This window comes from Colobus angolensis, unplaced genomic scaffold, assembly GCF_000951035.1.
Source record: "Colobus angolensis palliatus isolate OR3802 unplaced genomic scaffold, Cang.pa_1.0 Scaffold170, whole genome shotgun sequence".
Taxonomy (NCBI): Eukaryota; Metazoa; Chordata; class Mammalia; order Primates; family Cercopithecidae; genus Colobus; species Colobus angolensis.
Window position 1 is genome coordinate 2,893,158 of NW_012114822.1, and position 20,868 is coordinate 2,914,025.

At 58.8% G+C, this 20,868-nt stretch overlaps 1 protein-coding gene across 3 annotated transcripts in view; it reads left to right on the forward strand.

Moving 5' to 3' along the window:
- The window catches only part of ACOT7 (acyl-CoA thioesterase 7), a 135,067-nt gene extending 115,997 nt beyond the window's left edge, over positions 1–19,070 (forward strand). For all 3 annotated transcript variants that reach the window (XM_011938277.1, XM_011938278.1, XM_011938279.1), the window contains exons 8-9: positions 2,371–2,555; positions 18,647–19,070. In XM_011938277.1, the coding sequence (XP_011793667.1) occupies positions 2,371–2,555; positions 18,647–18,745 (284 nt within the window). In that variant the 3' untranslated portion in view covers positions 18,746–19,070. The remainder of the gene's footprint in view (positions 1–2,370; positions 2,556–18,646) is intronic.
- The last annotated feature ends 1,798 nt before the right edge of the window (positions 19,071–20,868 follow it).

Below are 20,868 nucleotides of genomic sequence, written 5' to 3' on the forward strand. Positions count from 1 at the left end.
ATGGTCTCGATCTCCTGACCTCGTGATCCGACCGTCTCGGCCTCCCAAAGTGCTGGGATTACAGGCTTGAGCCACTGCGCCCGGCTCTTCAGATTTCTAACACAGCAATTATGCCATGAGCAGCCAGGATCTGGCTATGGCAGTGGTGGCCAAGGAGGGGTCTTCGTGGGTAACATCAAGAGCATGTTTTTGGAGCCCGGGCAAAGTGGCTCACACCTGATTATAATCCCAGCACTTTGGGAGGCCAAGGCAGATGGATCACTTGAGGCCAGGAGTTCTAGACCAACGTGGTCAACAAGGCAAAACCTCATCTCTACCAAAGATACAAAACTAGGCGGGGTGTGGTGGTGCACACCTGTAATCCCAGCTATTTAAGTGACAGGCATGACAGTTGCTTAAACCTGGGAGACAGAGGCTGCAGTGAGCTGTGATCGTGCCACTGCACTCCAGGCTGGGCAACAGAGTGAGACTCCGCTTCAAAAACAAAAGCACGTTTTCTGTTGCTCCTCAAAACTAAGAGCCAGTGTTTGAAGACCCCTGGAACCTGCCCTCCTGCAGGCACCACGCTCATGGGTGGCCCCAGTGTGTGACCCTGTGGCCTCAGGGAAGTTCTTGTTGGTTTCTGCTCATGGAAAGGGCTTGTTCCTGCTTTTTGGTCTGTGACTCCCAAGTGTGATACATGGTTGTTGGTGAGGGATGTGGGCTGGGCATGTGGGGAAGAAGGGAGAGATACTGGGAGACCCTCAGGGCTGACCCGTTGAAACTTCTAGCTCCTTAGCTAGAAGCCTGACCTCCTCCCAGGGTGTGTGTTGTGACTGCAGGCGCTTTGCATGGGACTCTATACCTTACAGCTCACGTAATGCCTGCTGGCGCTGACCACACAGCTCCTTCCTCCTCTCCCAGCACTGGCACGAAGCGTTCCCTGTAAGTATGAAGTTGAATGTAGCTTGGATCGTTCTGATACTTTTTAACATGGAATAACCGCTCTTGCCTCTGACTTGCTAACCGCCCCCCAACAGCCACCACCTGGCCGCTTTCTCACTCTGGGTCTCTAAACCCGCCTTTTGAGGCCAGTCTCGGTGGAGCGAGGGCACTGGGGGTTCCAGGGGCCACGATAAAAGGTCCCTGAAGCCAGATCTATTTCCTGGGGAGCAAGTCCCAGCAGCCAGAGTCAGGCAGGGATTTCCTTGAGCCTGACCCAGAATAGAGGCCGTGCTGGGCCGCCTGGGAGGACATTCTGACCACAGGGCAGCACTTGCCCCAGAAGTCCCTGGGGGTTTCTGCAGCCTGGTGGCCAGTGACGTCGATGGGGACACCTTCCTGGGGCCCCAGGTCAGCTCTTGGCTTGAGTCCTTCCGTCCCGTAGCTATCCCCCTGGCAGGGTGCCTCATGCCTGCCTATAGGGAAGAGCTGCGCTCCCTGAGATTAAGGGATTATGTCGAGGCCAGGTGGGAGGACGGAGCGCATACCGGGGAGGGTGGCGGGGGCAGAAGAGCAGCTCTGAGTCAGGAAGCTTCTGCCAGGATGGACTGTCGTGCCCCGGGGAGCGTGGGGCCTACAGAGAGGTTGGTTAAGGTTGAGGGGGAGAGAGGGACACAGGGACAATGTATGGGAACTGGTAACTTTGGACTTCGTCATGATTCACAGAGAAATGGGGCTGGTGCTTTGAGCATGGAGGACTCTGGCCAAGGGGTGTGGCATCCAACAGGCCAGAGGAGGAAGCTCTGGTCCCGTGGGCGAAACTAGTGGGGCCAGAAGGGAGGCTTGGCATGCAGTCACATACGATTCAATCCCAGCAAGGGGCAAGGGCAGCTGCCCTGTGGCGCTGTGTCACCAGAGCCCCTGAGGGTGGGAGTGGCTGTGGAAGGTGATATAAGGTTCTGTCTTGGTGCTTGGAGCAGTGTAGTGGGGCAGCTGTGGCTCCGGTGGGCACCAGCAAGGCCAGCGAATGGACAGTGCGGGTTGCAGATTTGACCCTGACCTAAGGAAGGGCAGAGCCAGCTGACACCCAGGGCTCCTGGAAGGCAGGCTGCGGCCTCCCCTGGTGGGGGCACAGTGGCTCTAGAAGCCTTTCGGCAGGTGCTGCCACTCCCGGCCGGGGAAGAGCCTGCCTGTGTGGGGGCTCGAACTCATGGCCACCAAAATCTTTCAGTGCTGAGTTTTTGCATAGATAAACCTGCTCACTAGAAAGATAAACAATCCCGGGCAACTAACGACACATTCTAATATTCTCTTATTTGAACATCTGGTAGTCAGCCAACCCACTGCTTCCCCTAACCAAGTGTCTGCCTGCTGGCCACAGAAACGCCAATGTCCCCACCCGGCCGTGGGATGGAGGCCGCCCTGACCCCTGCCCTCCCTTCTCCACAGGCTGTGTCATCACCATCTCGGGACGCATGACCTTCACGAGCAATAAGTCCATGGAGATCGAGGTGTTGGTGGACGCCGACCCTGTTGTGGACAGCTCTCAGAAGCGCTACCGGGCCGCCAGTGCCTTCTTCACCTACGTGTCGCTGAGCCAGGAGGGCAGGTCACTGCCCGTGCCCCAGCTCGTGGTGAGTGCACGTCCTTGAAATGGCGGCCCCTCCCTGCCAGGCAGCCCTTGGGTTCCTGTGCTTGGGCCTCCAGGGGGAATCTGTGCCTGCATGAGTCCTGTCTTGTCAGTAGGGGTCAGAGTGGGGCTGGGCCTGGCCACTGCCTGGACCCGTGACCTCAGGCTGCGGGTCTGATCCAGTGAGGCCTTGAGAAGGAACGCCTCATAACCAGCGGGGAGGCCTTTGGGCTGTACTCCCAGGGCCCGTGGGGTGGGGCTGGGCAGACTGGACAAGAGAGACAGACCCTTTTACGAGTGCCTTAGCATGACTGCTGCCTGGGCATCCAGGTCGCCTCTTCAGTGTGGCGCTTCAGGGTTCACTAGCGTGGTGTACAAATGCTGGAGGGGGATGAGGACTGTGTCATGGGTCCCCCATCCCCTCCCGAAGGGCCTGCTGGGAAGCTGGAGGGGTGGGCTCCCTCCAGGTGGCCCTGGCCCGCAGGTCCTGCCCGGTGAGACCAAGCCAGGCTGGTGGGCTCTGGGCCGAGGGTCCCAGCGCCTTGGCCTTTCTCCTCAGGTAGGGCAGGTGGGGTGGGTGTGTGCCGGGCCACACGCACTTGCTCATGGGGGCTGCCCCGAGGTTTCCACATCCTTTGAGCTCCACCATGTTTGAGAACTGGTAGTTCTCCGCCTGGCATGGACTCTACGGGGTCACAGACATTGGAAGGGTTCGCGCAGCCCAGAGTCGCAGCTTCCCTGTCTCTGTCATAAGAGCAGAGGTTCCCCATCCTGGCCAACCCCAGGGGCTCTGCAGCCTTTGGGCTGGTCCTGATTTCTCTTTGAACTAGCTCTTGTGTCTGTCACTGAGGGGAGCAAGAGGAAAGCAGAGCCGTAGGAGCTTCCTGCCCCTCGGGGGAGCAGAGCAGCTGCGGGGCGGGGGGTGCCCGCAGGCCTGTTGGGAGCTGGCGCTCTCATGGAAATGGCCAGGCAGGCACCACAGCCCTGGGAGGCTGACCCCGATTCCAGAGGTTCTCGAGGCCCCTGCCCCCGCGGTGTCTGCTCCCCACCTAGATCTGCGAGCATTTGCTGCTCAGCCTCCCAGAGACGAGAGTTCATTGAAATCCTCTGGAGTAAACAAGCATTGAAAACCCATTCCTCCCCGAGGAAGGTCGCCCAGTGGCCCCAGCTGCCTTGTTTCCCAATTGAGGCTGAGGCCCCTCTAAGCCCCTCTCCCAGCTCTGCCCCTTCTTGGTGTGGAGGAGGTCAGGCCTCACCAGGGCCCATGGTGGCAGCGCCAGACGTGGTATGTGAGCTCTCAGACCCAGCGAGTACCCTCCCCTGCCAACTCCAGGCCAGCTCTTTGCTGCCTCTCCCAGGTTGGGTGGGCTGTGTCGAGGTGCTGATGGTGAAGCTAGACTTGAAGGATGAGGACTCGGCCAGGCTGAAAGGAAGGAAAGTGAGTGGTGGGTGGCCCCTTCAGCACTAACACAGTGCCTGTGACCCACCCTTGCGCCACTCTCGTGACCAGGCCCCTCTCCGACTTGTGGCTTACGAGGCACGCTCCCCTTCTGGTGGGAGGACTGCTCCATGCCTCCAGCCCCACAGCCTCTTCTATGGCAAAGTACCCTAGGCTGCCACCCTCCTGCCCCGTCAGGGCTTGCTTTGTTGCCTGCTCCTTTCTCCTTCATCTGCCCCCACCCCTCCCCATTTACTTGTAAGCCTACCCGCCTTGCCCCGGCCCACCGTGCCGCTCATCGGCCCTTGGCAGGATGGCGTCCTCCCTCCATGTCGCCTGGGCTGGTCTGCAGTCGTTCCTCAGCCCCTGACCCTGCTGTGAGGCTCCGGCCTCCTCTGTCCTTGACCTTCAGCCCTGTGTCTGGTTCTCCTTCCACCTTGGACACGCCTTCTCTAAACCTGCCTGCTCTTCTCAGCCATGAAGTATGGGCTCCACTCCCACCCGGGCCCGCTCTGGTCTATTCTGATGGACCTGGCGCCCCTCCCGTGATGCTTTTCAGCATGGCTGCTCTCTGTCCTGATGCTGAATCCCCCCACCCGACCCAGGCACATCCCTGAAGCTCTCTCCTTCCCCGCTCTCTACCTCTTCCTGCCTCCTGGACGAACTTTGCCGGTTCTGTCTTCCCTCTGTTGGCAGCGTGGATAGACACAAGGACACGCCCTGTCTGCTGTCCACTCCCTGGCTGTAGCACAGCTGGCCAGGCCCTCAGTGAAGGCTCTGCTCCCTGGACAGGGGACCGTGTAGTGTCTGTAGGGACACTCCGGCCTCCCTGGCCACCACACAGTCCCCTAACCCTTGGCTTTGACAGGTCCTAGCCTGTGGCCTTCTCTCCTGGGGTGGTCGGATCCGTGGCCTGTGCCTCGAGCATCGCCTGTGTGTCGTGTTGACTCCCAAATTGACCTGGCCAGTGCTGCCCCTCAACAGGGTTTCCGAGAGCATCTCAGATAGTTTGTCCCGAATGAAACTCGTTATCCCCCCCTGCAAAAAACTCCCTCTCCGCCTCTGTGCTGCTCTGGAAATCTGGGAACCCAGCTGGCTCCTCCCCACTGCCCCCATGCCCACGCCCACCAAGTGCCATTCTGCTCCTCTCTCCCTAACAGCTCTTACTGCCCCGTCCCCATGGGCCCCCTGCTCAATCCCCAGCTGCTCCCTCCTCCGTTCCTGGTGCTCTCAGTCTGACCCTTCCCTGCAGCCTAGGGAACTGGTCATCAAAATCCGAGTCGCTCTGTCTCGCACCGAAATGCACGGTGGCCCCTGCATGCCCTGGGTGTGGGTGCAGCAAGCTCACTCCCACCCGGTGCCTGTGCACCTGCTGCTCCCATCTGGGCCACCCTTCCCCAGACCCTCCTGGAGCTACAGCATTTCTCAGACATTTTTTCCTTAGAAGGGCACCCACAACCGCTCTAGAGAAGCATTGCCACTCCAGACCCCCTCCCAGCATCCCCGCACTGTGGACGCTGCGTGGACTGTCGGGCTCACCTGTCCAGGAGCAGGCACTCGGCAGCCCGGGTCAGCCAGAGCTCTAAACTTACTAGCTATGTGGGCTTAGACACCCACTTTCTGTGCGCCTCGGTTTCCACATCGGTACGGTGGTGATGGACACAGTACCCAACCCTTGGGGTGGGTGAAGATGGGGGGCCTTCGTTGTCTGCTGCTGTTTACCTGCCCTCCCTGGGGCCTCACACCCTCTCAGAGGGAGGAGTAAACGAGCAGTGAAGATAGAGGAAGTTGAATGGTGTCCGGGGTCACGAAGAGGAAAGCAGGGAATGAAGGGATCGGAGTCTGCGCGGGGGCACAGGTGCAATTTTAAATAAGTTCCTTCCCAAGGAAAGCCTCAGGGAAGAAGGGCAGGAGCTGTCTTGTGGGGACCGTTCAGGTGAAGGGAACGGCGAGGGCCGAAGGCAGAGCCACTGTCTGTAATGGGGGAGCTTGGGGACAGTGACACACCCGAGGCCACCTGGCTAGGACGGGGCAGGGTTGGGGAGAGAGAGCTGGTGGGAGTCTGTGGGGCTCTCGCATATGAACGTAAAATAGAGGAGGGTCTGGGTCACCTGTGCTTTGAACAGGCTTCAGTACAGGTTGATGGGGTGCCCTGGGGGGTCTCCCAATAGCAGCCCCTCAAAGCTGATAGTGGGTGGCACCCTCCCAGGTTGGCAGCGGCTGCAGGTGTGGTTGGTATTTGCCCACCAATGACGGTTCCCTCTCCCGGCTGCACACTGGGTGTGGGGGCAGGACCACCTGCACCAACCCCAGCACTTGGCTGGTTCAGGGAGGCCAGTGCAGTGACTATGAGGGGCCAGCGATCCGTGGGCTCTCTGGGAGGAGACCTCTGTGCCTCACGTCCCCTACTCCCTATAGAGTCCAACCCAAGGGAGTCCAGCCTCGTGTGGAGAGCAGACTGAGGTAACGGAGGCTTTTGGGGCCGGGCCTGTGACCTTCCCAGAGCCAGCTGGGGAGCAGTCCTGGGGCTGCCCCTTCCAGAACTCCATACCCTGGAGTGGGTCAGAGTACAGGAGGAGGGCTGGCCCTGGGGGAAAGGGCTGCAGAGGGGCAGGGAAGGGCACCGGCTTGAATGGAGGGAATGGCGACCCATCCCCTGTGTGGCCGCGTCATGTTGATCCAGGCTGTTATTTCTCACTCATTAAAGATGGTCTTTGATTCTTCACTGAGGTGCCCTGTGGCCCACGAATGTCAGTGTTGATGTCGATAAAAATAGCCACTGGCGGGGCAGGCTGCCCGGAGAGGGATTTGCAGCTCTCACTTGGGGATGGCCCACATGAGCGCGAGTTCTGGGCTGGGAGCACGTGTGTGCTGTGTGCGGTGAACCTGCTGTGCATTCCGTCCCTCCAGATGTGCCCCGGCGGCCCCTCCTCCTACTCCCAGTCGCCTCCCCCATCCCCATGTCAGCTTTCTTCAGCCTCCTGTCTATTTTTAGCTCCCTTCCCCAGGGCCTGGCTGACACGGATGCAGCCTCTCTGCTTGGAGTTGCATCGCCATGAATATTTTATGCTGGGGGCTGCTGCATCCGCTCAGGGCAGCTGCCAGCACTTCCCTGTCTTATATTAGAAGAGGCCAACTCAGCGGGTGAGGCCAGGCCTCCTGGTGGCAGTGCCCTCTGACCTTGGGCAGACGGGGGCTGGAGAAGTGACCTGTGGGGAGGGACAGCAGGAGGCAGGCGGCAGCAGACAGATGTGGGAAGGTTTTTCAGCCTGCGGCAGGGTCAGAGCCCGTATGTCTGCTAAAGCAGAGGACGTCCCTGGCACCTCAGGTGAGGGCGGTACTTGCCTCTGATTCTTGCAGGTGTGGGCATTGTAGCCTCTACAGAACCAGGGAGTTAGGGCTGAGAGCTTGTGGGTCCTAGCCTGAGGAGGAGGTATAGACAGGGCGGGGTGCGGGGCTCGCCCAGGCCCCTGACCAGGGAGAAGCCTGTATGTAGCCTGTTCCAGGTACACCATGGCTGTCAGGGCTGAGTGAGCGCCATGACCCCATTGCTTCCCCAGGCACACTGGGGAGGGGACGTGTCCCCAGATTAGCCAAGGCTCCAGCTGTGCAGCCACATGACGCAGGGTAGGGTCTTTGCAAAGCAGAGGCTTCCAAACTGCAGCGAGCCCATCTCACAGGGTCTCCCGAGGTGGCCAGGCCAGGACTCCGAGCCTCAGTCTTTAGCCACTGAAATGTTTTCTGGATGGAAGTGGGAAGCAATAAGGAAGGTGGGTGCGGCCATCTTTTTTTTCGTTTTTTGGTTTTTTTCACTCTATCACCCAGGCTGGGGTGCAGTGGCGTGATCTCGGCTCACCGCAACCTCTGCCTCCCGGGTTCAAGCGATTCTCCTGCCTCAGCCTCCCGAGCAGCTGGGATTACAGGCGCCCGCCACCATTACTTTCTAGTTTTTGTATTTTTGGTAGAGATGGGGTTTTACCATGTCAGCCAGGCTGGTCTCGTGATCCACCTGCCTCGGCCTCCCAAAGTGCTGGGATTTCAGGTGTGAGCTACTGTGCCTGGCCTAGGTGTGGCCATCTTTACCTTGCCTTTTAGAGCTGCCTCATGCATAGCCAGGGGAGTTCCAAGAACAGGGAAAATGCACACTTTTGAGCTTTGTTCACTCTGATGTGCCCCAACCTGGAAGAGCCCCCGAGACCCTCGGGCAGCTTCATGTTGAGGGGTCCCCCCAGGCCAGAGGCCGTCGTCAACAGGGTTGCTTTCCGGTTAGGAAGACAGGGCAACTGGATGCGGAGGCTGCTGCCTGTCTCCTGGGTGGGCAAGGGACTGGAGGGTCGGGGAGGCTTCCTCTTGGGTGGTGCCTGGGTGAGGTCATCGAAGCCGGAGCCTTCAGGGAATGCCAACGCCTCTGGGAGCTGGTGCGTCTGCTTCCTGTCCCCAGACAGGAGGGGCGCCAGGCAGGGAGTCACTCGTCCGGGGCCGCATGGCCAACAGGCCCATCTGGGACCTCACTGCCTGGGAAAGGGGGCCGCTTGCTGCCGTTGTCGATGCCACTGTACTTTCTCCCAGCCAGGCCCTACTGCGGGGTCCTGGGAGGAGCCCCGCCTGAGAACCCTGCTGTGCGAGAACCTAAACCCTGGGAGTCCCAGCGTGCTGCCCACCCACGCTATGCTGCCCACCCACACTATGCTGCCCACCCGCACCGCACCGCCCACCCGCACCGTACCGCCCACCCGCACCGTACCGCCCGCCCACACCACGCCTACCGCGCTCAGCCCAGGGCCTTTGCTTCAGCCCCAGATGATCTCAGGACCAGTGCTGGGCAGGTGACTGAACCTCCGCAGGCCACTGTGAAGTGTGGAGGTTATGGCACATTTTAGTGCGAAAGTTTTCCACTCCAGTTTGATCCTTTTGCCTCTCCTGGGGCCTTATGTGAGGCGTGGCCTCAGCACAGACCCACACAACTTTCAGAAGGCTCTGGAACATGGCACCCACCTCACTTCTGCTGCTGCCCCATGAGCTCCTTCTCCCGGCCTCAGCTGATTCACCTGCATGAGTGCAGGGGCCCGGTAAGCCCCGCGCCAGCCGAGAGGACAGCATGGCATGGGCCAGAGCGTCTGGAGGGAGGGTACTGTTTGACCTGCTGTCCAGCCGGAGGGGCAGGATGGGCCCCAGGGCTGAAGTCAGTTGAAAGGCCCTCTGCAGCCTTCTGGAAGTTGTCTACCATGCAGTGCTGAGGGCCACAGCTTTGTGACGCACCGATGTGGGGGCTGCAGACAGGGCAGGCTGGAGATGCCTCTTGGCTGTGGCTGTCTTGAGCTGTTGCCAGGCTGTTGCCCCAAATCCCCTCTCCCAGCCGCCTCAGTGATGCTGTCGCTGGAAGATCCCTCGCCCCTTTGCACTTAGGAGGAAGCATGGGGCAAGGCTTTCCATGGTGGTGGCCGCCGCTCCACACCTGCAGGACCTGCCTGACCCCAGGCACGGTGTGCAGAGGGGCCTGGGGTCCTGGCATGGGCCCCATTCCTCTCGAAGAAGCCTCAGGAGCAGAGATGGCCATTCTTGACTGTGCTCAGGCCGGGCCGGGACAAGAAGAGAGGTGTGGTCCCAGGATGTAGGACAGAGAGAGAGGTCCCCACGTGGGGCCTTGGTCATGAGCAGGGCCCTAGGGTCTCTGCTGCCTCAACATCCTGGACACCCCATTGCCACAGGCTCCTGCAGGCAGGGAGGGGCTGCACCTACTCCCAGAGAATTTCAGGAGCAAAAGAGTGGGCGGAAGCACTGTGTGGTGGCCGCGCGCAGCCTCTGTGCACTCGCTCTGGGATGGGCACTGCCTCGCCAGTGTGCGGGCTCTTACACCTGCTTCCTTTGTTTGTTTGGCCAAGATTGAACTTTTGGAATAATTTTTTAATTGCTGACTAATTTAGGAAATTCAGCTGTTACTGGAGTGCAGAAGGTTGACGGTGTGTTCCTGGAAGGGCTTGGTGAGCCGCCTGCCGCGTTTGGCCATTAGTGAGGGCAGCCCTGCCCCCCTCCCGCCCCCACCTTGCTGCCAGCCCACAGGCGTGAGTCATGGACTAGAATATTCATGAGGCTCAGAATCCAGTGTCCTGCTCTCTGTTCCTTTTGCCTGCGTTTAGCGGGAGTCAGTCTTGTGATGGGAAAATAAGTGCATCCTGAAGCTGCTCCTGTCACCTCATTGGTTAGTGCTTGGGAACATCCAGTGGCCGGTGAGCCCCACGTGCCTAGAACCCGAGGCATGGGTACCGAGAAGGAGGTTGGCGCAGATGAGAGCATGCAGCCTTCTCCTCCAGCCTGGCTCTTGCCTTCCCTCTGCCTGAGCCCAGACTCTTTCTCCAGCCACCTTTCATATTTCTGCCCTGCACGTATCTCTGAAAGATCCACTATGTCCAGACAGTCACACACTGGCCCTTCTGAGCAGCACTGGTAGGCAGCTCTTCTGATGCCACCTCGGCCTAACCGGCTGTAGGGGGTTAAAAAAAACCCACCTGGGCATGGTGAGCTGCTCATGTTCTCCCCATGAAGGTTTACAGAAGGCTCTGCTCAGAGCCAGGCCTGGGGGGCATACAACAGAGTGTGGGGTGGAGCCTTGGGGCCTCTCTGTCCCCTCTGCTGTCAGATTTGTGAGCACTGCCAGGAGGGTGGCTGTACCAGGAGAAGCCCGTGGGTGGGATTTCCAGAGGGTTCAATGAATCGAGGGAGCATCCCAGCTAGACCCAGGATGCTGCGGAAGGTGAGCGAGAAGCCTGTCAGCGAGGTCTGGAAGGGTTGTTGGGCTCACATGAGGTCCTGGCCACGGGACTTGGAGTGTTTCAGCAGGGCAAGCTCATGCCTGGAGTATCCGGGGGCTGGAGGCCGCCCACTTGGCACTCTCAGCAAGGAGTGTGGAGTGCCCTGGCAAAGGCACTTTGCGGCCAGACACACGTCTGAGCCCTGCCAGCAAAGGTGCAGGAAGAAACAGGCCCTGGGCCCCACATGGTGGTAGAAATGATGCAGAGGCCTCCCTGCCTGTGTGTGCAGGATCAGAAGCAAGTCCCCAGCATGGCCATAGAGCTGGCCCATCTCCAGTGGGATGGCCAAGCCTAGGTGTGCTGGACACTCCCATCTCACCTTTGTCGCTGTTGCAGGCTCCTGTTCAGACCCTCCATGGTCTGAGCCCCCTGGAATTTGTTGGGGACAGATGATGCCAGTGTTGATTAAGCAGAAGTACTGGTTTTGAATTGTTAAAGACCATCCCTATTTAGAATTAAGGCTGTTTGATCTGATCTTCATTTGTTTGATCATCATCCATCCATCCATCCATCCATCCAGCAAATGCCTCCTGTGCCCCTGCTGTGTCCAGGCACAGTGCTGGCCTCCAGCAGGACAGGAAGGGCTCCACAGGGCATAGCACAGAGTGGGCACTCGCAGAGCAGAGGTGTGCCGTGAGCATGCGGCTTCTGGCGCAGGCCTGGCCCACAGTGGGCACTCAGCAGGTGGCAGCTGTGATCATTATTGGTGTTGTAGGGTGGGGACCGCCATGTCCACACTCCCGGCACAGGAGCCTTGAGCCGAGCGTGCCGGGACCGCGGCACTCCATGCCTGCAAGAGGGGCTCCTGAGAGGCCACCACCCAGGCCCCAGTCCTGATGCCTCTTCTCCCCTTTGTGGCGACGATCTCCCTGCCTCCGCCAGCAGCCTCCTGTTGGCCTTTACACCTCCTTTCTTGGCCCCACTCAGGGGCAGTTCTTTCGGGGTCTGAGCAGGTGCTGCTGGGTGAGGGGAGCCCCTGGTGAGGGTGTTTATGACTCTCCATGATGATGTCATTATTTGAGATTTCCGGCTGCTTTCTGCTGGAGGCTGGTGCAGTCCTGGGTGGGTGTGGCGGAGGAGGTAATGAACCCAGGCCTGCAGCTGCTGGGAGAGGCCGCAGCGGATGGCAGACAGGCTCTGCTAAGGCAAGGTCCTCAGGTGGAGCGAGAGCCTGGGACACAGGTGCTTGTGAGGCTGGTGGTCCTGGTGCTAAGCTCACCATTGCTGGCTTCTCCATGCACAGGGCCCGTCGCCTGGCCATGCTGAGTGTCCTCAATAATGATGTTTTCATTGCTTTTGTGATTATCCCAAGACCCCTCTTGTCTCCTGTTATAACAGGCAGAGGGCATGCTACATGGCTTCCTAATTAAGAAGGTCTGTGTCCCTCAGGCTTACAGGAAGTTGTTATATCACCACTGGAAACGCTTTTTGCACCATTCATTAATTACAAAAAGGATAAGCAATTGATTTTACCGAGGGTGGAACTTAGTCACCCGTCCTCCATACCATGTTCCAAATATGTGTTCTCCAAGCACAGAAAATGCAAAGTGGACAACATTTGGTTTGCAGCGTTCGGCTCTGAAAGCCACAGGCTCCCCTCCCGTGGAAGAGAGCCCAGAAGACAGCAGTTAGGAAGCACTAAGCGGAGGGAGGAAAAAGACGCAGACCCCAGGCCCAGGCAGCCACCAGGCTGCAGGGGAGCCAGGGGCTTGGTGCTGAGTGCCAGGCGGTGCTCCCTGAGCACCAGGGAGGGAGTGTACTGTCAACCTGCTACCCTGGGACCCTCCCCACACTTCTGTCCCCGTGGGTGGTCATGACACCCTAAAGGCCCTGCTGCCTTAAGGCGACGCCAGGCCATCTAGCCCTCCTTTGGGGCAGCGACTCACCAGCAGGGCAGTCCTTGGAGTAGCCCCCAGGCTGCACTTGGCCTCGGGTATTTGTGAGGACAGCAGGGCCGCCACGCAGACACACATGCATGCACCAGGGACTGCAGACACACGTGCACACACAGGTAGGAGCTCACATGCGCCAGCACCACAGGAAGCACGTTGCCATGTCACTTTGTTGAGTTCCTATTTCCAGGTGAACAAACCTGGCCCTGAGCCCATGGGGCTCAGAGTCTTGCTCCTGGCCATGCCGCCCCATCCTTTCCATCAGGCAGGTGCCCGGGATACACGGTGGTCATGTGCCCTGAGCTTCCCTTTGCCACCTCATCTTTTCTCTCTGGCATATTCTTGGGGAGCCCCAGAGGCTCAGAGGAGCCTGCCTGAGGCCACAGGTGCGTGCCCGGCAGCTGGCACCACTGGCCAGTACCCCAGAGGCTCAAGTCCTTCCCTCACCAGCAGCCTCGGGGACTTGAGAGAGACATCTGTCTTCCCACAGAGCATTCTCTCCTCCTTCACCCACCCCCAACCCTTCATTAAAAACAGCAGCAGCCAACAACGTATGCATTTATTTACTTTGCTGGGTGGAGGGAGATGACTGCGAGGAGGCAGCGGCCAGGCCCTGGGTGGGGCCTTGTGCTGGAGACATCTGTCTTGCTCTGTCAGCTTCTCACCCAGCGGGACAAGGTGGCCCCTTTGTCACTCGGGTAGGAGAACTATTTAGCAGAGCCACGGCCTGGGGAGGCTGGCTGCCCACCAGCAGTGAGCCAGTAACCTCCTACCATGGGACAGACACCGCCCTGCCTCCCTTTGTTCCACCTCCCTCTGGGTGGTAAGCCTGGGTCCTCAGGCACCTGGGACGTCCCTGCCCTTGACTGCCATCTTCATAAACTTCCACCCTGGAAGGATGCCCCGGGTACTCAGGGAGGAAGGCTGTCCATGCCTTGGGAGGGCAGCGCTCATGGGTGGGCACTCCATCCAGTGACACTGAGGCTCCTGGGCTGGTCTGGACTCTGTCTCAGAGCCTGGAACATCCAGCACATAGCACCATCCCCGGAGACGGGAAGAGCAATGGGGCCCGCACAGGCTGTCACGCTCCCACACATCCATCCGTCATCAGACAGCATTCACTTTGTCTGAGGGCAGAGCCCGGCTGATGAGTTTGCTGCAAATATTAAACAGCAGGGCCACATCAGATCCACCTTGTGGCCCATTGCTGGGCACCGGCTCCTCCTTCTCCCTGGACCCGACCCTAAGAATGACCTGCACACGGGCTCGTGCCCACCTCAGGCTGCGTATTAACTGACCTCATGAGAGGAGCAGCCACAGCCTTCAGCCTGTGGCATTGGGAATGCTTGATGAGGGGTGGGAGCAGCTGCAGTGGTTTCGGATAATATGGCTGAGGGCAGGGGAGGGCCCCTGCCTGGGGGAGGCCAAGCTCAGCAAGAGGGCCAGGGTGAGGTGAGGGGAGGCAGGGAAGCCCCTGACCCTGGTTCACCGTGGACACCCTGCAGGTCCATCGCCTTCCTCACTTCCCATGCACGAGTCCCACCCCTAAAAGCCCCTCAGCATAGGATGACCTGGAGGGCGGCCTCCATGCCCAGGTTTAAATGGAGGCTCTCCCCTGACCCGCTCTGCCACTTTGGGCAAGTTACTCAGCCTCTCTGCTTCACTTCCTCATTGGTAAAAGTGGAACAGTCATCATTTCTGTGCTGCTTGGTGGTGTTGTCAGGAAGACCCTGATATGCACAGCCTGCCGCACCCTAAGCATGGGTCGCACAGAGAATATCCCCTTATCACTCTAGTCCCCGCCCCGGGTGCGCAGCCCGTGCAGGGGCAAAGGGGCGGGAGGGCTCTCGTCTGCAGTGCCTTCTGCAGGCCCAGAGTTGGGTGGTCCTCCCACATTCTCGGTGGCTGGAGGGCGGTGGTCACATCTCTGGTAAAGATGCTGAGAGCTGTGGGAAGTTACTCATATTCCACTCCCAGGTGGTCATGGAGGCCAGATCGTTAGGGGACACTGCTGTGTGTGGCTGGCAGAGGTGAGGACTGGGCTATCTGAAGCGCTGGAGGTTTTCTCGGCTCTTGGGCGCAGATCTCCCTGCCGTTCGGGCCATGCTGCATGCATGGGGCCTAGGGCCCCGTCACACACCTGTGAACTGGACCAGAACATTTCGAGCATGGTCCTGAGTTAGCTCTTAGTGCCTCTTGGCGGGGAGTGGGGAAAATCGCACCTGTGCACGGCCCGGACGGCTCCGTCAGCTCTGCCCGCAGCCCACCACTTGTAAAGCCAGGACCCCGTCTCTTTGGGGCCTGGAGATCATTAGTGCCCGGGGAAGAAAGGAGGGGCTGGTTTTCCTAGATCGAGGTCTAGTTAGCTTTTTGCTTTTCTAGCTTTTTTTAATTATAGAAAAGGTCAAATTATGCAAAAGTAAAGAGAAGAAAGAATTTCTGTGTCCTTATTAGCTTGGGGCCAGTCTCAGGCGTTGACAGCCCTGACCACTCCCCCACCACAGAGAGCTCTCACCTGTGGAGGTTTCCTCTTTTAACAGCTTTACTGAGATGTAATTACTTGCCGTTCTGTTCACCCACTTACAGGATACAATTCAGCAGGTTTTCGTCTATTCACAGAGGTGGACATCCCCCACCACAGTCTATTTCAAAACATTGTATCACCCCAGAAAGAAGCACCACTCCGTAGCTGCCAGTGGTCCCCCAGCCCCAGGCAACCGCAAATCCACTTTCTGCCTCTGTGTATATGTCTCTCCTGGACATCTCGTATAAATGGGGGACAGGCAGCCCCCTGTGACCGGCTGCTTTCACCGTGTTGTTTTTAATGCCTGGTTGAACATGGGCTGCAGGGAGAAATTTGGTCCCCACAGCCCTGCCGTGAGGTGGACATTGGCCCATTTACAAAGCAGGAGTCGGTGTGAGTCAGTGGTGAATCAGGATTCACACCCAGCTCCAGGATTGAGGATGCTGGGCTGGTTTCCAGGTAGAATGAAGAGACCATCCCAGGAAGGGCGCACAGCATGGTCGGGTCCCAGGGCGGGCAAGCCTCTGCCTGAAGCAGCCCATCCCAGAGGCCGGGCAGAGCTTGGTTCCTTATGAAAGGGGTCCCTGACCAGCTCAGTTTGAGAAATGCAAAAGTTAAACAGACTTGAGACATTTCAGAACCTTCATCCCAGTGTACGTTGTTTATTGTAAGAGGCATAGATCCCCAAACCTGCCTGGCACAGACGATCAGAGAGGCTTCAACTCCCAGTGGAGTTGGGGAGGGAGCCCAGAGGATCTGTAGACACAGACAAGCAGGGAGGCGGGCACCTCCCGACCTGGCAGCCCTTCCTTCCTCAGCCCCTCTCCAGGGCCCTGGCCTTGGACGGCCATTCCCACCAGTCCCCAGGGCACCTGTGGTAACAGCTCCCAAGCTGGTGGCATTGGCTCCGCAGAGCCATTTGCCACCTCTCTTCCCGTGGCCCCTCCTGGTCCTCTGGTCCCTGAGAGCATTTGGCTGGGGACTCAGGCACTTGGGGAACAAGTTTCTCACCAGTCTCCCACATCTGCACATTCCCAGGAAGTTCCCTCGTCGGGCTGGACCTGGCTCCTGTGGGCTGGGTGGGGGCTCCAGCTATGTCCCTTCTCACTCCAGCTGCCTCTCCTGGGCCAGGCTCACTCTCTCCTGCTTTCAAGGATTCTTTTTCTTTCCAAGCTCTTTGCCGTCTTTCCTCTCTGTAGAGGGCAGATACTCCACCAGCTAGAGGGAGGACCCGACCCGAGGGGCCAGGCTTTCAGACTGGGAGGTGCCTGGGTGTGGTCCAGCCTGCCTGTCCCCGGCTCTCCTGCTCCCAGGGCTGCCACAGCCACTCCAAAGCCAGCAGAACCCAGTACCAACCCCACCAGGCCCTGTTGCCTCATCTCCCAGCTCTGGGATCCCACCCCCACCCCACAGCACTTGCTCTGCCTGCTATAGGGTCTTCACGGTAGGCAGGAAGCCAGGCTGTAGGCAGCTGCTCCTCTGCTGAGCCTCGGCCTTGGCCGCTGCAGGTGGACAGGAAGCTGCAGCTTCCCTCCATATCACCAAGCAGTTCCACAGGGGAAGGGGAGGACAAGGCCCCTAGATCCCATCCTGGTGGCTTTGACCTTGCATTCTTGGCCATTTCAGATGTCCCCCGTTTGGGGTAGGGGCAGATGGAGAAGGGGCAGGGCCCTGCTACACAGGTGTGGTCCGTGGGCCACAGCTTGTGTCACCTGGGATCCTGTCAGAAGTGAGTCTCAGCTCCCAGACCCACTAGATCAGAATCTGCATTTACAAGACTGGCAGATGACTCAGATGCACTTAAAAGTTCGAGAATCCCTGATCTAGCACATTCTGCCTCAGTGTGCACAGAAGTCTTCAGCTGTGCCCAGCAGGATGTAGCCATATATGTCTTCAGGGGACCTTGTCATCTGCAGGGGCTGGGCTCTGTGCCCTCCAGGCCCAGGAATCTCAGGGGTCTTGCCCACTTAGAAGTGCTGCTAGAACTGAGAAAGAACATTTCATTTTCCCTGGGCTGTTTCAGGTCAAATTGCATAGCCTCAAATTTTATTTTTAAAAGTCAACCAGAGATCAAACCGTAGCAGCGGGAGGGACTTCTTCAATAAAGTGTCTTGGAAAAGCAGTTTTCCTGTGTACACCGAAGACTCTTCAAAGGGGGACCAGGACCGCTGCAAGGAGCGCCACCTATTTCTTTAAATACCTGAAGATTCTATTGGCTCCAGGCTGGCGAGGTTTTGACAGTTTACACCTGGTGACATTTAGAGACCGATGTTGGAGAGAGCTGAGGGGAGGAGGCATTTGGTACAACTTGACATTACATCCTCTGACTGACTGCGCTCTCTCTTGCCAATATACCATTTGTCTATAAAACACTTAGGCCCAAAAATAGCTGTACAGTTTGGTGTCATTGTGGCTGAAATGAAGGGCAACTGCCCCATCTCTTTGGCTTTCAGACACCCTCAAAATGTCGCGATGAAATGTCCCAGAGGAGTTAGCACAGCTCATGAAACCTGAATTCTCAGCCAGGGTGGGGCCAGTCAGAACATGGCGTTGAGACACATGGGACCTCAGAAGTGACCACCTAATACTCCAGGGGTGGCACCTGCCCAGGGGCCACAAGACTTAGAGTGAAAGGGGGTGCCGTTCGTAATCACAGCCGGTCAACAGGCACGAACCAGGACTGTCCTGGGCAGAACCCAGTCTTTGGCCAAATCCCGCCTGTTCAGTTGGCTCTGCCCCCAGAGCCGTGAGATGGGGTCCCTGGGGTCCAAGGTGCCGCCTCCTGAGTGCACGGTCCAGAGCGTCGTGACAGGGCTCCCTCCCCACAAAGCAGACCTATTGCTCCCAGTACGGGGTGGGGCCTTCTCAAGGCCACAGGCAGCACAGCGTCTGCCCACTTCTCTCTGGGGCAGTGGCCATGTGCAGCTGGCTTTCCCCGCTTCTCTCTGGGGCAGTGGCCATGTGCAGCTGGTTTTCCCTGGGAGTGCAGCGAATACGGGGTCCTCTTCCTTGCCACTTATGTTCAGCTCCTGTGTTTCATTACTAAGTGCATTTTCCACCAAAGTCCAGTAGCAAACAGGCCCTGGGCTTGGAGTTCACCTGCTGTGAAAGGTGGTGTGAGGGTGTCACAGGGCTCAGCAGTTCCACTGACTGCTTCTGACCCGCCATGACCTTAGTGTCCCCTCCGTGGAGCTCTGCCACCCGTAGCTCCTGCGACCCCTCAAAGCATCTCGGCTGAGCATATTCAGCCCGGTCAGTGGGCCCATCAGCAAGGTGGGACATGAGCCCCATGTCTCGTACCTGGCAGTCCCAGGAGGCCATGGAGCGTGGTACTCTGCACCCACCAGGGCTGGGGCCCCAGGCGAGGTCACAAGGCCACGGCACTGGTTCTTCAGTGACCCTAACCTGCCTGTCTCTGTGTGTGGTCCACAGCCCGAGACCGAGGACGAGAAGAAGCGCTTTGAGGAAGGCAAAGGGCGGTACCTGCAGATGAAGGCGAAGCGACAGGGCCACACGGAGCCTCAGCCCTAGATTCCCTCCTCCTGCCACTGGGGCCTCGAGTAGCCATGGCAACGGGCCCAGTGTCCAGTCACTTAGAAGTCCCCCCCTTGGCCAAAAATCCAATTCACATTGAGAGCTGGTATTGTCTGAAGTTTTCGTATCACAGTGTTAACCTGTACTCTCTCCTGCAAACCAACACACCAAAGCTTTATTTATATCATTCCAGTGTCAATGCTACGCAGTGTTGTCCCGAGCGCCGGGAGGCATTCTGCAGAAACCCTTGGGAATGCTTCCGAGCACGCTGTAGGGTGTGGGAAGAACCCAGCACCACTAATAAAGCTGCTGCTTGGCTGGACCCACGCGTCCTGGGTAGTCATTTGTCTTGGGGGGCTGCTTTCCCAGGGGGTCTGGGATGTGGGGGCTCCCGCGGACAGTCTCAGCCCTCCCAGCACCTGTGTGTACCCTAGAACCTCAGGCACAACCACACCAATGGGTGTCCAGCTGGTGACTTGCTGGCTATGAATGCCCATTTCCCACGGGGCCCTGGTTTGGTGTCCTGGCCCCAGATACCCCAGCTCCCTGGACCTCACAGGCAGCCCTGATGCTGGGAGGATGTGGGCTCAGGGCCACACTGCCTGGTGGGAGTGCCAGCACCCCACAACCCCACGGTCTGGCTCGCAGAGGATGCTGGCTCTGAGCCTGTGTGGCTTTCCTATGAACAGGGTGGGGCTGCTCGGAAAGACTCAGAGGTGATGGTGTGGGAAGAGCCGAATGTGGCCTGGCTCAGCATGTGGGAGCCCCAACCTGACCCAGCCTCTTGCTAGAAACTGCCCAGACACCCCAACATCCTGTGTGAAGGAGCCCCCCAGCTGGCACCAGGACCCTGTGCCTGACGTGGAAACTCCCCTAGCCACTCAGGCAGGAGGCTGCCGGGATGGCTTATAGGGCAGGTGTCTGAGGGACAGCACAAATATGTGTCAGTGCCATCGGTGTGAAGCTGTGGGCATACGTGTCACTGACGTATCTATGCATGTGTGTGTGCATCTGTCTCTGCATATCTGTGAGCACGTGTGTGGTGAAGGTATCGGTGCAGCACGGTTTATCTGTGTATCTGGCCCTGCAAAGGCCACTACAGGGGCCAGGACCCCACCTGCATCCACGGCTGAAAAGGAGGCTCCAACCAAGCATGCCCAGAGGTGGCATCTGGGAGAATGTTCCCGACTCAGTCTGTCCCTGAAGCCCCAACATCTGTCCTGCCGCCTGTAGAAGACTGGCCCGTCAACAGCTGCGGTCTCGCACAAGGCTCCCTCTGGCCCCTGGAGAGCAAGGACTTGGCTCCAGATGTGCAGAAACACCAGCCAAGAGCTTGGGAATCTGTCCCAGGCCCCAGTCACGGCTGACGGGCTTATTTCCTGTCTGGGAGGAGGTTGGGGGTGGGAGGGAAAAGCTCAGCCACATGAAGCTTCTGCCACCCCACGCTGCCCCTTGGCCCCCTGGGGCTGGCCTCAGCCAGCCTCGGCCCCCAGCTCCACCCATGACCCATGCCAGAATGGTGCCCTGGGTTCAGAGTGATAAGGAGGCCACCCTTCCCAGCAAGCAGAAGGCCCAGGGCTGGCCACAGTGGGGCCTGAGCCCAGGGGCTCACTGAGGGGACCAGGTCCTCAAAGCACCCACATCCTTCACTTGAAGGTGGGCCCCACATCAGACTCCCTAGTTCAGTCCTGGCTCAGCCACTCATCTGTGTGGCTTTGGGCAAACCAGGCACCTAAAAACTGCCTCCCAGGGGCACCAAGCCCTTTGCAGCAGACCTCAGCACAGCAGGAAGTAAGCCAGGGCCCCAGGGCAGCCATCAGAGGCCATCTCCCACCTGCCCCAGAGCCAGATGAGGCTGGGCAGAGGCACTGGTGCAGGCAGTGGGTCAGCTGGGCTGGCTGAGGGGAGCCAGGCCCAGACAGAGGCATGGCTCTCCATGGCCGTGTGTGCAATCTTAACTGTGGTGTTTCTAAGTGGCATGGCTCTCGGTGGCCATAATTAAGTGTGGCGTTTCTACCGTTTCACCCCGAGTCACAGGCGAGACGTTTAGAAACACCACCCTTGATTGCAGCTGCCCTGTGCCGGCCTCCCACTGCTAGTGGCCTATTTATAACCAGGGC